Source organism: Pseudochaenichthys georgianus, chromosome 17 (assembly GCF_902827115.2).
Source record: "Pseudochaenichthys georgianus chromosome 17, fPseGeo1.2, whole genome shotgun sequence".
Taxonomy (NCBI): Eukaryota; Metazoa; Chordata; class Actinopteri; order Perciformes; family Channichthyidae; genus Pseudochaenichthys; species Pseudochaenichthys georgianus.
The window spans coordinates 41,966,889-41,981,967 of NC_047519.1; the positions used below are offsets into that span (position 1 = coordinate 41,966,889).

General features: G+C 42.7%; 1 protein-coding gene across 4 annotated transcripts in view; it reads right to left on the reverse strand.

Annotated features, from left to right (window-relative positions):
- Positions 1–206: 206 nt before the first annotated feature.
- ranbp9 (RAN binding protein 9) overlaps positions 207–15,079 on the reverse strand; it is a 31,171-nt gene continuing 16,298 nt past the window's right edge. For 2 of the 4 annotated variants that reach the window (XM_034103884.2, XM_034103883.2), the window contains exons 7-14: positions 13,088–13,200; positions 12,506–12,614; positions 10,690–10,832; positions 8,668–8,815; positions 7,162–7,277; positions 5,970–6,121; positions 4,178–4,289; positions 207–3,869 (exon numbers count right to left, since the gene is read on the reverse strand). In XM_034103884.2, coding sequence (XP_033959775.1) covers positions 3,739–3,869; positions 4,178–4,289; positions 5,970–6,121; positions 7,162–7,277; positions 8,668–8,815; positions 10,690–10,832; positions 12,506–12,614; positions 13,088–13,200 — 1,024 coding nt within the window. In that variant the 3' untranslated portion in view covers positions 207–3,738. Of the gene's footprint in view, positions 3,870–4,177; positions 4,290–5,969; positions 6,122–7,161; positions 7,281–8,667; positions 8,816–10,689; positions 10,833–12,505; positions 12,615–13,087; positions 13,201–15,079 lie in introns of all 4 variants that reach the window. The other 2 variants (XM_034103882.2, XM_034103881.2) reach the window with 1 other exon arrangement.

The following is a 15,079-nucleotide window of genomic DNA, read 5'->3' on the forward strand; positions in this document are numbered from 1 at the left end:
CTATATTTGACCAGAATCAGGAAATGCTGTGTTACAATATAAGCCGCAAATGCTCAAAAGTGTTCCGTTTTCTGATGTTGGTCTGATTGTGTCTTATATCAGATATTAGACACATATACTGGGTAAGATGTCGAGTTGTTGTGGTGTGTGGGTAAGTGTTAAACCCGTTCCCTCTCCAGGCGTCATGCAGCATCCAGACTCGTCAATCATCGTTTGTCATTTTTTTAATATAAATCTTTTCACCCTCACACAAATAGCACTTTTTTGTTCTCCAAATGGACACACAGTCAGCAGTGGACATCTTCCTTACACACCGTCAACCGGCTAACAGGAGGAGAAACAAAAAAGAATAAAATAAGAGACATCTAACTTGATCTTACCACCACTTTACTATGGCATGCATAGGTTCAGACCGTACTCAGAAAATGACGACAGACACTTTGTCTAAGAAGTTTCTAAACGATGCCGTGGCTGCTTGCGATTCGAAAAACAAAGAGAAACCAGGGGACAGAAAAGCTCGGTTCCTCCTGACACCCTTCCCGAAGTATTTGGTTCGTTATTTTTGTAAATGTGGTGTTGACAATACTGAAGGTTTTTTATTGTTTTATTTCCCCCGTCGATGTTTTTAGAAACACAAGGAGGACTCTGTAACAAAACTGAAAAGCTAGTGAGAAGAGGAAGCGTTCCTCTGAGGGACGATAAGCCAACGTTAGGGCCTTTCATTCCTAAAGAGTGGTGCAGGAATGAGTTAGCATGTTAGCACTTCCTGTTCCCTCTGTAAGTCAATGGGCTGGGGTTAACACAAACTGAAGGGATTTAGATTTGACCACAATAAATACGTAAACGGTGGTTCTAACAAGTGTCTAAATGAGACGACTTAACGTCATCACGCCCAACATTAGCGTAGCGGTGATACGTGAAGTCATGTGACCGTGCTGTAGTTCCTTTATAGCCTAACGTTAGCTTTTTACTGTCATAAATGCTGCAGATATTATTTTCTGCAATAGAGAAATCCCATTGGCTTTTTGTGGAGGGAAACAGGAAGAGGCTAACTTACACACATCTCAATTGCTGCACCCCTCCATTTCAACTGGAGCTATATAAATTATAACTTGTTTATCGGCAAAATGCTACGAGAGATCAAACTAGCATTCAAACAAGGTTGAGGTTTATTATCTGACAAACTGAAAACAAAGACATTTTACTTTTGCTACCCAACATTGACCCAAACCAGAAATAACAGAAATGTCGGCTAATGACTCAGCACATATCCCCTCGGTGTTTGATTTGAATTTATAGATGATAAAAACAAGATGTCCTCCTTCATAAAAGGCTGGACAAAGATCGAATGTGTGGGGGCGGCTAACTTCAGCGAGCTAACTAGCTTTAGCCACGATTAACTAAAGAGAACTGGATACCGTGTTGGAGGTGTTGCTCATTGGCGCATCTATGGGCCCATAGCGCAGGCGCACAAGCATCTCCTCGTTTGAATGAACACAGAACGGACTTGGATTTAAAAACTTGTATGGACCTTATGGTTTAAATGAGGGCTACTTGAGTGTTAATATGTCGATTCAAAAGATGTCTCCTCAGATGTAGGTCTGGTTTGGCCACTACGGAAATCGGCCTTCAAGCCTGGCTCTGTTCCTCGGGGTTTGGCTAATTAGCCTAGCCTGCTAGCTTCCGCTTTTTGAGTGCAAATGCAACGAGTCACCCAACATGTCAACAGGGGGAACGCAGCTTGATCACGTGATGAAACGGGGAGAACAAATAAACGTGTATAAACATTTAGGGGCGTTAACTCTACAGGGTTTTGATCTCTTCGCACCACAGAAGTTGCTATGACGTCTCTTTGTTGTCATTAAAAAAGTCCACTCTTTCCGCTTAAAACGGTTTCCACAAATAAACCCAAAAATACTTCCTTTTTTGTAAAATAAAGTCGCGTGAACGTCGCTGCAGTCTCGTTATCTTTCCCTCTGTAAAAGTGACTCAACGCTCATCGAGAGGCGCACTTCGCCATCGCTTGTTTTTCCCGCGTTCGAGTCTGAAGCGTTTTTTTAATACAAAATAAAACGAGTCCACCTGTAATCGAGGGCCGATTCTAAAACCATGAGGAGGAACAAAGGGACATGGCTCCTGAGTTCTTTGTGGGATAAGGGGTTTCGCATAGACATCGATACGAAAATAAAGATTAACAACGTTTGCATCAAACCTGCTGTGCAGCGGGGGATTCAACGGGGTCAGAGGTCATCGCAGGGTTCCTGCACAGGGTCGACTTCTGAGAAAAACCCAGAACAGTTTAGAGGGTTTTACCAAATGTAGCTAGGATGCGGTAAAGATATTACGGCTAGAAACTAAATATGTGAAATTAAAGTTCCAGATATCCTTTAGTTTAAGTTTGTTTTCCGTTATCTAACATGTAATCGTCTTAAAGACCTTGAACGGGTCAGATGTATAATCGTTCCCTGCATAGGAGCCCTGGACAAAAGAAAACAGGCGACATAAGAACTCGACGCTTCAGGAGTCACTGATGTCGGTACAAAGCATTAAAGGATTGGGTTTTTTTTTTTCAACGATTTCCTTTCATTTGATAACTAAATATCTCACTCTATTGATATAATTCCATTTGTTAAATTCATATATAAACGTTAACATGTACACACTGGTGATCGATGGGATCGGGACCTTTATTATAGTAACTGGAACTTGCTCTTGCTGGCGCTCAACAAATATACTGTGAATGCAAGTAACAATAATTAATATAATGATAATTAAGAATAATAATAATAGTCTGTGCCGATGCCTCGTAAACCTGAAAAACTAAAACAAGAGCCAGGTAACCATCCCCCCCCCATCCCGCAAATTTGCTCATGAAAACAAAACAGAATATTAAAAACAGGGAGTTCAGACTGCAGATTCTCTCCAGCTTCTTCAAAGTCCCGAGTCCACATGCGCCACACACATCTCCGATAATGTCCTGAAGTGAGTGGAGGTGTGAAAGGGGGAGAAAGGGGGGATTTAGGCTATCCTTAATGGAGCCTTAAGTTGACCAGAGATAAATTGGAGATGTATTTTCGGTCCTGTTTTCAGCATCAGCCTGTAGCGTGTGTGTGTTATATGTGTGTGTGTGTGTGTGTGTGTGTGTGTGTGTGTGTACCTGGTTTACAGGGACCACTCGTCGGTTTTCTACTTGTTTTTCTACTTATGTTTGACCAGGGGTTTCTATTTTTGTCAGTCGGTCGGTTTGTATACAGAGTCGGCTACCCTTTGAATAGCGTCTTCACACCGTCAGTCAGAAAGACGCAGCCTTGCAGGACCGGAGGAGGAGGGGAAAGAGGGGAAAGAGGGGAACGAGGGGGTTGTTTGCGAGGTGTTTTTTTCATAGTTACGATGGAAAGGGATGTTTTTGTTTTTTAAATGTACGATGTGTTAGCAATCTAAAACACCTGCCCAGAAACGTCTCCTGGTCCTCAGCGGTGAGCAGAAGCGAGTGAACTTTCGCCTACTTTTTTTAAATCGGAGCGTTAATACGACTTCACTGATGGAGGAGGTGGAAGGAGGCGTTTCTGGACAGTTCCTCAGAATGTGTGTGTGTGTGTGTGTGTGTGTGTGTGTGTGTGTGTGTGTGTGTGTGTGTGTGTGTGTGTGTGTGTGTGTGTGTGTGTGTGTGTGTGTGTGTGTGTGTGTGTGTGTGTGTGTGTGTGTGTGTGTGTGTGTGTGTTGTGTTTAAGCATGGGGCTAGTGCAGGTAATCGTCCACAGAGGCGAAGGCGCAGGATCCGGTGCCGGTGCGTGCCATGATGGAGAGGCACTGCGCCGCCTGACCCACCGCCTGGGCGAGGGGGGGCTGCTTCGGCAGGTTGTGAGTCTCTGGAGGAAGAGGAGGGAACAACAACAGCGTCAGGACTGAAGGTAAGAAGTACTCAAATATTCTATTTAAGTAAAGGTACTACAGCTCCAACAGAGCAACACAATAACACAGATAAAATAGTAAATACAATACAAATAAAACAGAATAGAAATAGTGCAAGGAGAGTCTATACGCAAGTGATTGGAATATGATATATTAGATAAATAATGTGTAAGTTGTAAACAGATGTGTTCAACAGTCCTGACGCAGCACACAGAACAGTTTGTGGCTGGGGTGATGGGGGTCTTTGCTAATGGCTACGTCGTACCTAGTATTGCACTGTTGAGGGTGGAGCAGACGGGCTCTCTCTGGATGGCGTCCAGCTGGAAACCCACCGGGCTGCTCCAGGGGTCCGAGTACGCCAGCAGGCTGAAGGCATCCTGCAGCAGGACACACAAAATACAGATATGTTGAAGATATCTGTTTTATTACTACACATATTTTATTCCATTCTATTTCAATGTAATTACTGCTTAATTTTTACTATATTTCTTCTTATTTTTGTAATGTTATTATAGTGTTCTTAAAATAGTTCTGTGTTTTTTAAATTACATGTTTATGTATGCATCACGACATCAAGTCAAATTCCTCGTACGCGTCAACCGACCTGGTGATAAACCCGAGTCTGATATCAGTAGATATAGGGAGGTCAACATGTGAGATCATGTGTCGTTATAGCGCGTTACAATTTAAAGAACAGTTCAACATCTTGGGGAAACGCACTTTCTTGCTTTGAAATATTTTTGAGGGTTTGTCCCGAACACATGTCTGTACACCAAGTTTGAAGTTACCATCAGCAGCTGGTTAGCTTAGCATTGAGACTGGAAAACAGGGAGCCTTGTGGAGTCCAAAATGCTACTGCCATCACCTCTAAAACTAACTTGTAGACAAATTACTGAATTTCCCCACAGGGATTAATAAAGGTCCATCTTATCTTATCACTTACGCTTCATTTGTACAAAAACTGAGGCGTTTAAGCGCCAAGTCGCAGTTTGAGGATGGATTATGTCCAGATTATGTTCTACAAAAAGTATTTAAAGGGGACCTATCATGCAAAATGCACTTTTTGATGTCTTCTCTCCATCACCATGTGTCCCCGGTGTGTCCCCAGTGTGTCGGGGAACTCACGCAGAGTTAGGAAATAAACCCCTCTCTTTTCCTCCGTACCCAAATCTCTAAAAACGGGTAAAAACGGGGAACAATGGAGCTGATCCAGATTTGCGTCCGATATAACGTAATATCTGAAATGTGGACCCGCGGCCCAATCAGAAACGTTGCTATCAGAAACAATGACTGACTGTTTTGGACGTAATATGGTCGGTGTTCACATTAGCATGGCTAACACTCAGAGCTAACCTGTGCTGGAGAGCATGTGTGTGAAGAAGCAGGAAGTAGAAAGGAACTCACCTTGTGGTGTAACCGGGAGAGAGGAAGCCTTTGAGCTCCAGACTGTTTCAGAGCCTTGATAATCCATGATATGGAGTTTCATCACGGCAGCATTTAGTTTAGACGGTAGCTGCCGGGTCCCGCGTGAGCTCAGACGCTCCTTTTTTTTGTTTGTTATCAATTTTAATTTTTTTAAAGCTTTATCCCCAAATCAGCACTTTAGAAACAGGAAGTGAAATAGAGGGAGATGAGGCATGGCTAGAATGATCTGTTTGGTATTTTGAGCAAAACACTTCATAGACATGTTTTTTATATATCTGAGACCTGTGCTATTGCCTGAAGATAGCCTGATAGGTGACCTTTAAATACAAATATTATTTTTTTGAAGTTGCATTGAACAAAAATGAGAATTTATTTTGTCCGAATGTCTCAGTCTCTGCTGCTTCAGTTTTTATAAATGTTTGTATTCATGCTATTGCCACCTGCATCAAGTCATACTAATGACACTGTACCTCTATTTCAGTTAAGGTTGTTTAGGTTTCTTCAAAATGCTTTTCAACATATTATAGCTTGCCGTGTATCCGTAAGAAAAGCACCCGTTTTAAAGTGTACAATGAAACGCTAAAGACGGTCCTGACACAAACGGATCGTGTGGCACTGAGCGATTCCTTTACCTTCAGCATCTTCTTGTTGGTGGAGTTCTTCCCACACTCGCGGCGCAGATGTTCGCTCATGCTCTGCAGCTCGCGGCCGAAGTGGATCATCCTCTCGATCGCCGCCTGGCTGCCGCCGCACAGCTGCCTCTTCGACTGAGCCGACTCCACCTCTGCAGAATAGAATCATTTCATGTCCTTAATGAAAGCAAAGAAAGCTTCTCCCTTTCAAAACATCAAAACATCACAACAGCAAATACACGCAGCAGCATTCACCCTTATGTCAGAATAAAGTGCAGTAATTACTTCCAGGGGTAGAACAAAACAATGTAATGAATAATAATAATAGCTATCGAGACATTCGACAGGGAACATATCCAGCAGTCATTTAGATGGAGCGCTTCTACTTATATGTGTAACGACAGGAAGGTAGTAGGGCTGCATATAAACACCACATGTATATTTTATACATTTCTTTTGTAATGCTATTTTATTTCTATTGAGATGTTTAAATGTTTCTTTCTAGTCTTTTAATTTGTATCGTACACTGCCATGTCTTTCTATGCTTTAGAGAGGGCGCAGGCACTTGGAGCGCGAGGGTAATAAAGCTGCATGATTAATACACATGTGAATATGGTTCTGTGCAATATCCAAAATGCAGGAAGCACAAAATCTGTTTGAGTCTAAATACGTGTTAAAATACATTTTGAAAGAAGTACTGTTGAGATTCAGAGATACCTAAAATTATGTTATAGAGACTTAACAAAACATAACTGTTGTTACAGATCATCAAAAGTAAAAAAGTAATAACCTATCCCTACTAGCGAGTAGAATAAGCCTAAAAAAGAGGCTAATTATATTTATACCAGTTTATTTTTGTTTTAATTTGTATTCTTGCAGCTTTTTAATGACCATTTCAATTGTGTTTCTTGTGCACCGTGTCTATTGCCGTCTCATTCCCTAATAGTCATGGGGTAAAAGGGAAGTAACAACAGATGAAATAACCGGGAGACAAAGCGAAAGAGAGACTGATTTGCAAAAGATGTTGGTGAATAAATCAAAAACAGCGAGGGCTGGTTATCAGATTTACTAAACAAACAACACATGTCTTACAGTAGAAAGCAACAACACAAACCGTAACAGACAGTAGCGTAGCAATTGCTTTTAATGTTGTTGCATTGGCTAAAATGTGCTACACACACACTTTCCGTACCCATGTCTGCCTCGCACTCGTCGGGCTCGGTCACGTGTTTGGAGCCGTTGAGGAACCCGTTGGAGGACGACTCTGTGACTCCGTTGGAGACGTGGTCCACCTCCATGTCCACATCGCTACTGAGGACAGACAGAGGGTTGCTATGGGCTACAGATCACTACTAACCCTAATAAAGGAAGGATGAGTGGGATATCATAGCGTCGCTGAGGACATGTTTGAAGTCAACAACTCACGCCTAGGGTTCCTTTTTGTGTTGAATGCAAGTATTTCAAGAATTACTAACTGAGAAATAGTTGTATTAAGTTACCCAACATGTCCTAATGAAGCAGCTTCTCACTTACCTGTAAAAAGGTAACGGGTGGATGGTTATATTGTCTGTGCAACTTAAGCCTGTTGTTTGGAAGGAGATCTTTGGTCAGTATTAAACTCACATGCTATCTCTTTGCATTGACATGCTTTGTACAATAGTCTCATTTATACAGTATCCTTTGTTTGTATTCAAGCTTTAGCCGTTATATTATGTATTCTAACGTATTTCCTAACATGAGATATTGAGTAATCTTAGATTCTATAGATATACATTTAAATAGTTGATTTCCATATATTTACTGTGTCTTTTTTCTGTTTCGTGCCACGAAAACCTGCTGCTGTTGCCAACAGGATAATTTCCTAAATTGGGATCAATACAGTACTGCTACCTACCTACCTATCTATCTATACATCCATCAATCAATCTATATACCTACCTACCTACCTATCTATCTATATACCTACCTACCTACCTATCTATCTATATACCTACCTACCTACCTATCTATCTATATACCTACCTACCTACCTACCTATCTATATACCTACCTACCTACCTACCTACCTATCTATCTACCTACCTACCTACCTATCTATCTATATACCTACCTACCTACCTACCTATCTATCTACCTACCTACCTATCAATCAATCTACCTACCTATCCATCCATCAATATACCTACCTACCTACCTATCCATCAATCCATCCATCCATCCATCCATCCATCCATCCATCCATCCATCCATCAATCAATCAATCAATCAATCAATCAATCAATCAATCAATCAATCAACCTACCTACCTACCTACCTACCTACCTACCTACCTACCTACCTACCTACCTACCTACCTACCTACCTACCTACCTACCTACCTACCTACCTCTTGTAGACTACAGCAGTTTTCCTACATTATCATATTTAGGAGTCTATCCTCTCGGAATATCTGCAGAGTTTAAAGTCAGTCAGATTTAAAGTATTCTTGTTTCTCAGTAATATATTTATGTAGATTTATTACCCTTGAAGTGAATGCGGATTCAAGTTTCCTGTGTGGGCGCTGCAGTGTCTGAGGGGTTTAATTACAATAGAGCATGAATAAGCACATTAAGAGGGTGTGTGTGTGTGTGTGTGTGTGTGTGTGTGTGTGTGTGTGTGTGTGTGTGTGTGTGTGTGTGTGTGTGTGTGTGTGGGGTACCTGGTGAGGGGCGTCTGGCTGTGGCTCCCGTTGAGACTGACGTCAGACGGAGGGGGGGGTGAGGCGGGGGGGCAGGGCTTGTGACTGTGGGGGGGGGTGCTGTGGCTCTTATTGGACGTCACTCCATTACAGCAGGTGCTGTCGGACCCTGAACACAACGGGCGGAGAGAGGGAAACATGTTTAATATTAAAAGTAGGTTTTTATCATCACAAAATGTTACAGTACCAAAACTTACTTTAGACAAAACGTAACAAAGTAAAAGCAGACAAGAAAAAATGAAAAAAGTATTAAAAAGACACGTGTTGCTTTGTCTATGGACTGTTTTTGGAGCCTGCCATCGCTCACCTTCTTGTGTATGAAAGGTCTCTATAAATAAAGTTTGATTCAAGAAGACTGCTTCCACTAATGACCGTCTAAACTAAACGCAACGCACCAACGCAACTCCGGTTCAAGCTCCGTGCTAGAGCTTTTCAGGTTCAGAACCGGTTCTTCGGTTTAGCTCTGGCTCGTTTCACACCGCCCAGAGTCAGACTGGTGCTGCGTCGTTGCGTCATCGTTTGCGTCATGGCGTAACCGTGTGCTTCATAAAGCCGAACCGCGCGGATGAAATCAGTTGCTTTCATTTCTTACGGCTCTATCTGAGTCATTTCTGTGGGTTAGTTATATTCTTATAAAAAAGTGTACTCGTGTCAATAAACGTTTTTTTAAAAACACAACTGCTTCCGAGGTCGGTCTTATTTCTTAAGGCGGACTGAACCATGAGTGTGGAGTAACGTTGTATCTTTCATTGAAATGAACTGTAACCTTCACCCAGGTATGTAACAGCTGTTCTCAAATGAATACGTGAAGTAAAGTTTAATATTTATAGTTTTATAGATTTATAATGAGAGGTGATCAACGTGAATGCTCAGGTTCCACCTTAACATGCAGACACGTTGCTTCACCGTGAGCAGAAACCTTTATATATTCAGTCTATGGCAGAAACACTGAAACTCTTGTTAAGTTTCTCCAGCGTTGTGTACAAACTGGATAAAACGCGGGCTTGTTGTTGTTGTTCAGGAGTTGATCCCGCCCCTGCCCCCGCCTCGACGTAAGCGTGGCGTATGCGGTGCTTTTGCCGGACAATTTTTTGGTGCTTGAAACGAACCGGATTCCGGAGCCAAGAGGCGGCTCCGCTGCGGTGTGAACAGGAAAACCCGGTGCTTTTCAAGCTCCAGCTCCGAACCGGCCCTGAAACGCCGTTGGTGTGAATGAGGTATGTGTTTCCTATTTAAAAAAAGGTGCAGCTCTATTTACGAGCAGCAAAGAATTAATTTCTGACGCCTAACCGTGAAACACTGGTAACGCTTTTTTATTTATGGTTCAACTTTATTATTAAATTGTGCTTGACTTCTAAAATCATGGAAATAATAACAGTCAACAGTATTGTTGTTGCTACTTGCATTGTAGGGACTGATCTGTGTCACTGTTGTTTTTCTCTTATCGTATGTGCTCTCATTTGTTTTTCTTATAATGCCATCAACCTGCCATGGAAACATCTGGCGCATTCACATGAAGATAACTCTCCATGCAGTGCACAGATAGCATTAGTGTTCAAGCTGCTCAAACTACCGTACTTTTCGGACTATAAGCCGCGACTTTTTACCCCATTTTGTGTGTACCGCTAACGGCCACTAGGGAACCTCCTACATCTATGGATTTTACAGGTAAAATTAACCACCTTTAACACTACGGGCTCTAGGACCGGTCCGCGCCCGCCACCTTTAAGCGGCGGGCTCCATCAGGAAAAGCTGGAGGCCGGAAAAGAGCGAGACAGGTAGCGCGCCAAAGTAAAAGTGGAACCGAGAGACAGAACGAGAGCAAGACAGACGGACAATTTAGCTGCTGCGGCTTACATGCAGGTGCACTTTATAGTCCGAGAAGTACGGTAAACATTTTTCCAGATACAGAAACTCGGCTGTAAAAAGGTCATCGTTGTCACTGTGTAACATGGAGAAGAATATATGTATGTATCCGTGTACCTGGCAGGGAGCCGCTGGCTTTGTGGCTCGGGCTGAAGGGCCGGGGGGAGGCGGGGTAAATGTCCTGAGACTTTGGGCTGCGACCCCCCAGACATCTCACCTCACTGTCCGTACCGTTCACCATCTCTATGAACTGTCTCACTCTGAGGGGGAGAAGGGAAGAGGGGGAGAAGGGAAGAGAGAGAGAGAGAGTGAGGGGGAGAAGGGAAGAGGGGGAGAAGGGAAGAGAGAGAGAGAGAGAGAGAGAGAGAGAGAGAAAAGGAACCAGGAAAAACAGAAAAGACAACAGATGGGAAGGAGACAATGAAAGGAAGGAGAGAAAACAGGAAAAGAAAGTCATTAAATAATCTGAATATTATGGTTTATAGACCGGTCAGGTTATAGAAAAAACTAAATACGGTATATAACAGCGGTAAAATAACTTAATCTCCCCTTGCAAGATTCATTAACTTAAAGGTGGGGTAGGTACGTTTGAGAAACCGGCTCGAGATACACTTGTTGTATTCCATGGTGCTCTTAACATCCCGATAGCAATGAATATCTGAAGTGCTTTGACAACAAATCCATAAAAACATGTCCTCTCTGGAAGCCGTGGCGCTGTAAAAAGCACGACCAATCATCTGAGCCGGCTAAAGTAACTGGATGGCCTACCTGCCTGTCAGCCTTCCATCGGGGCACAAACTGATCTCTGCCCTCATTGGTCATGTGCGCGTCCGTGTGTGTTGGGGGAGGGGCTCTGTGAGGAGGTGGCAGATCTTTTCCGGTTGTATATTTTCTAATTCTAGCGCACTCGAGCTGGTTTCTCCAAAATTACCTACCCCACCTTTAACTTTATTTTCCTCATTTCTTTAAATATCACTTTTCAATGTTGATGCTTAAATCACAATCACCGCCTTAAAAAACCAGCTGACCCAGAAAGCCACGCAGGTTCTGGTCCAGGCTCTCGTCACCTCACGCCTAGACTACTGCAACTCCCTCCTGGCTGGTCTACCTGCATGTGCCATCCGACCTCTGCAGCTCATCCAGAATGCAGCGGCTCGTCTGGTCTTCAACCTTCCTGAATGTTCCCACACCACTCCGCTCCTCCGCTCCCTCCACTGGCTTCCGGTAACTGCTAGAATCCACTTCAAGACAATGGTACTTGCGTACCATGCTGCGAATGGATCTGGCCCTTCCTACATCCAGGACATGGTTAAACCGTACACCCCAGCGCGTGCACTTCGCTCTGCATCAGCCAAACGACTCGCTGCACCCGCACTGCGAGGGGGACTCAAGTTCCCATCAGCAGAAACACGTGGGTTTGCTATCCTGGCTCCAAGATGGTGGAATGAGCTCCCATTGACATAAGGACAGCAGAAAGCTCACACACCTTCCAGACTGAAAACTCATCTCTCTCGACTCCACCTCGAGGATAGAACTACTAACAAAGCACTTATATACTAACAAAGGACTGGCTCCTCTAAAGCCAGTTGAGTAGCACTTGAAATGTTTGGCTCTATGAAGCCTGATGCACTTTATGATTCTGTTTTCTTCAAGGTTGTGTCTTCCTGGTCGAACGCACTTATTGTAAGTCGCTTTGGATAAAAGCGTCAGCTAAATGCAGCAAGAATTTCAATAAAAGCCAAAGATGCCACAAGAAGTGCACCATTAACTTTTTGAACGATAATCTTCAGGAATTTGTTGAAAAACCGTCAATATTTTAGTTTGTCTGAAGTAATAACCGGCTCCTGATGATCTTCCAGTAACAACAGGCGTATATAATATATAATCGGTGATTTGGTGCAATCAAACATTTTGAGTCAGCGGGGGGTCGTACTTGAGCATGAAGAGCAGGTCGGGGTTCCTCTCCAGCAGGGTGGGGTACAGCTGCGTGGTGGTCTCGATGGCCTCGCCCATTCTGCCCGACAACACCAGCTTCTGGATCTCTGCACGGCGACAGGGAGCATCAGAGGTGAGACTTAGAACATTGTCTTGTACTGTGTGTGCTGTGCAGACATGTTTTCATTTAATGAGGATATTTCTCAACATTTCGTAAAACTAACATCAATATTCAAGTGAAATGGATCTGAAATGCAGGAACAGAGCAGCTTCCTCCTCAGAGGGGAGAGAAGTTCTGCTGACAGTCTCTCCATATATTCATGAGAGGAAACGGCTGCTCCATCCCATCATCAAACCAGAAAACCCCCTTTATTCTTCCTTGTGCTCTCCTGAAATGTAAATCCTTAACATCCGTCTCTGTTAAACACTTACAACACAATTTAACAGAGTACAAGACTATATGTTTTAATTGATTATATGATCATTTGACACGACACGTGTAACCGTTAGCGTTCAAGCTTTCAACATGTTTCTGGTTCCTTTGTTCAACCCGTTGGAAGCATCATTCACGAGGACTCACTCTGTCTGTTTTTGATGGAGGCCAGCTCCTCGTGCACGGCCTGGTCTGTGGATTTAGCGAAAGCTTCAGCCGTGGCGCAGTAGCTGTGATGAACCAGGTAGGAAGCCACCATCCTGAGGAGACAAGACTCAGGGATTAGACACAGCAAGGGAGGAATCATTAAGAGCGTTTACACTCAACAGATACGAGCATTTATTAAAGGTGGGGTAGGTAAGAATGGAGAAAGCAGCTTGAGTGGCTAGAATGTGAAAATACGCAGCCGAAAATAATCTGCCCCTTCCTTCAGACTTCCTCACAGAGCCCCTCCTCCAACACACATGAACGCGCACGTGACCAATGAGGGCACGAGATCAGTTTGTGCCCAGATGGAAGGCTAACAGGCAGGTAGGCCGTCCAGTTATCCAGTGTGTTACTTTCGTTGCAGTTGTATATGTCTTAAGTATAATTTGGCTCGGCTTCCTATTTATGGACATGCTTTTATTTTGAAGGAGAGTTAGCGCAGGTGACAGGAAGTTGTTGTTGCTATGGAAACAACGTGACGGAGATTAACGGAGAAAAGTAATATCTACATATAAAGACGGAGAAAGTAAACGATAACGTTTATGGTTAAATGTTAGCACCCCCCGAAAAGGCACAAGCTCTTACGTTGATATTGGAGACTTCAATAAATTCAATTTGAAAAAAAAAAAAACACAAAATGAAATTGAAACCCGAATATTCGGGTACAGCCCTTGTGCTTTTTACAGTGCTACTGCTACCATTACCTTCCCCACCTTTAACTTTCATCACACGATCAGATGTCATTTAACTTCATGAACAGAAAACAAATCGTTCATGTATGAACAATTCTTGTCTCTGAACTCAAGGAAGTACAGGAAATGTCCAATTCTGTCAACAAAGTCCAAGTATTAGTATTTTGTTTTATTAAATGTATATATATATATATATATATATATATATATATATAATACCCACTGCTGAAATGATTCCCTTTTAAGATCTAAGAATAATTTCTAAAGTGACATCGACAGAGACTTATATTTGCATTGCTTAAAAAAAAAGCGAAAAAAAACAATAAAAAACCAGCAAGGACACTTTTAACCAACGAGGAGCAAACATGTTAGTCCATCTAAATCAGTTTGTTTATTAAATATCTGATAAAAACTCTTTGCATTATTTAGAAAAGTCTGCACACAACTACAAAGAGTTCAACCAGGAAGTTTGTTTGTTCACAAGTTGAACAACGGACAGATTTGGTAATCACTTGTCTTTAAATTCACGTTTTTTTATGTCCATTTCAAAAATGTCGCTTGTTTCCAATTTCTCTGATTGCATGAATTTGAGGAATTAACTTTATGAAACATTTTCATAACAGAAATAGAAGGTCACTAAAAGAAGAAAGATAAGTTGATGAAACCAGAATCATGCTTCAAGAATGTGTGTAAAATATCCGTTTAATGTGTCCAAGTATGCTGACTTTTCCATGGGAAAATGATGAAGCCACCCCTCCGTCAGTACTAAGATGACCCACAATGCAACAGTGCTTTAAAAAAGGACGAGACCCAGTGTAATATTTGCACTTTCTCTCCCTCTCAAAATCGCCTCTCGTGACGTGTTTACAGAGCTGCAGGGACACGATGACCCCAAACTTCTGCAGAGACAATAACACATCCAACCAATGGGACGCAAGCACGCCGCCAACTTCCTGTTTTCAATCCCTCGCAGTAAGGATAAAAGGCGACGGCTCCCTCCACCCTCCAATCCCCATCCAACGGAGATTAAATCCATTCATCATAGCAACAGAGGGCTAATCCCATCAGCATGAAGAGAGACAGAGTGCCACAGCTTTCACTTCTGGATCACGACTCCACCCCATCAGCACTGGTTCCCCGTCAAGTGTCCTCAACTTCCTTTTTAGTCATTATTAAATTCAGCATTGCTAGTAGAACTGCCCTGAATACAGTTTTAAGTCATGGTAAGTGCTCAAATTGT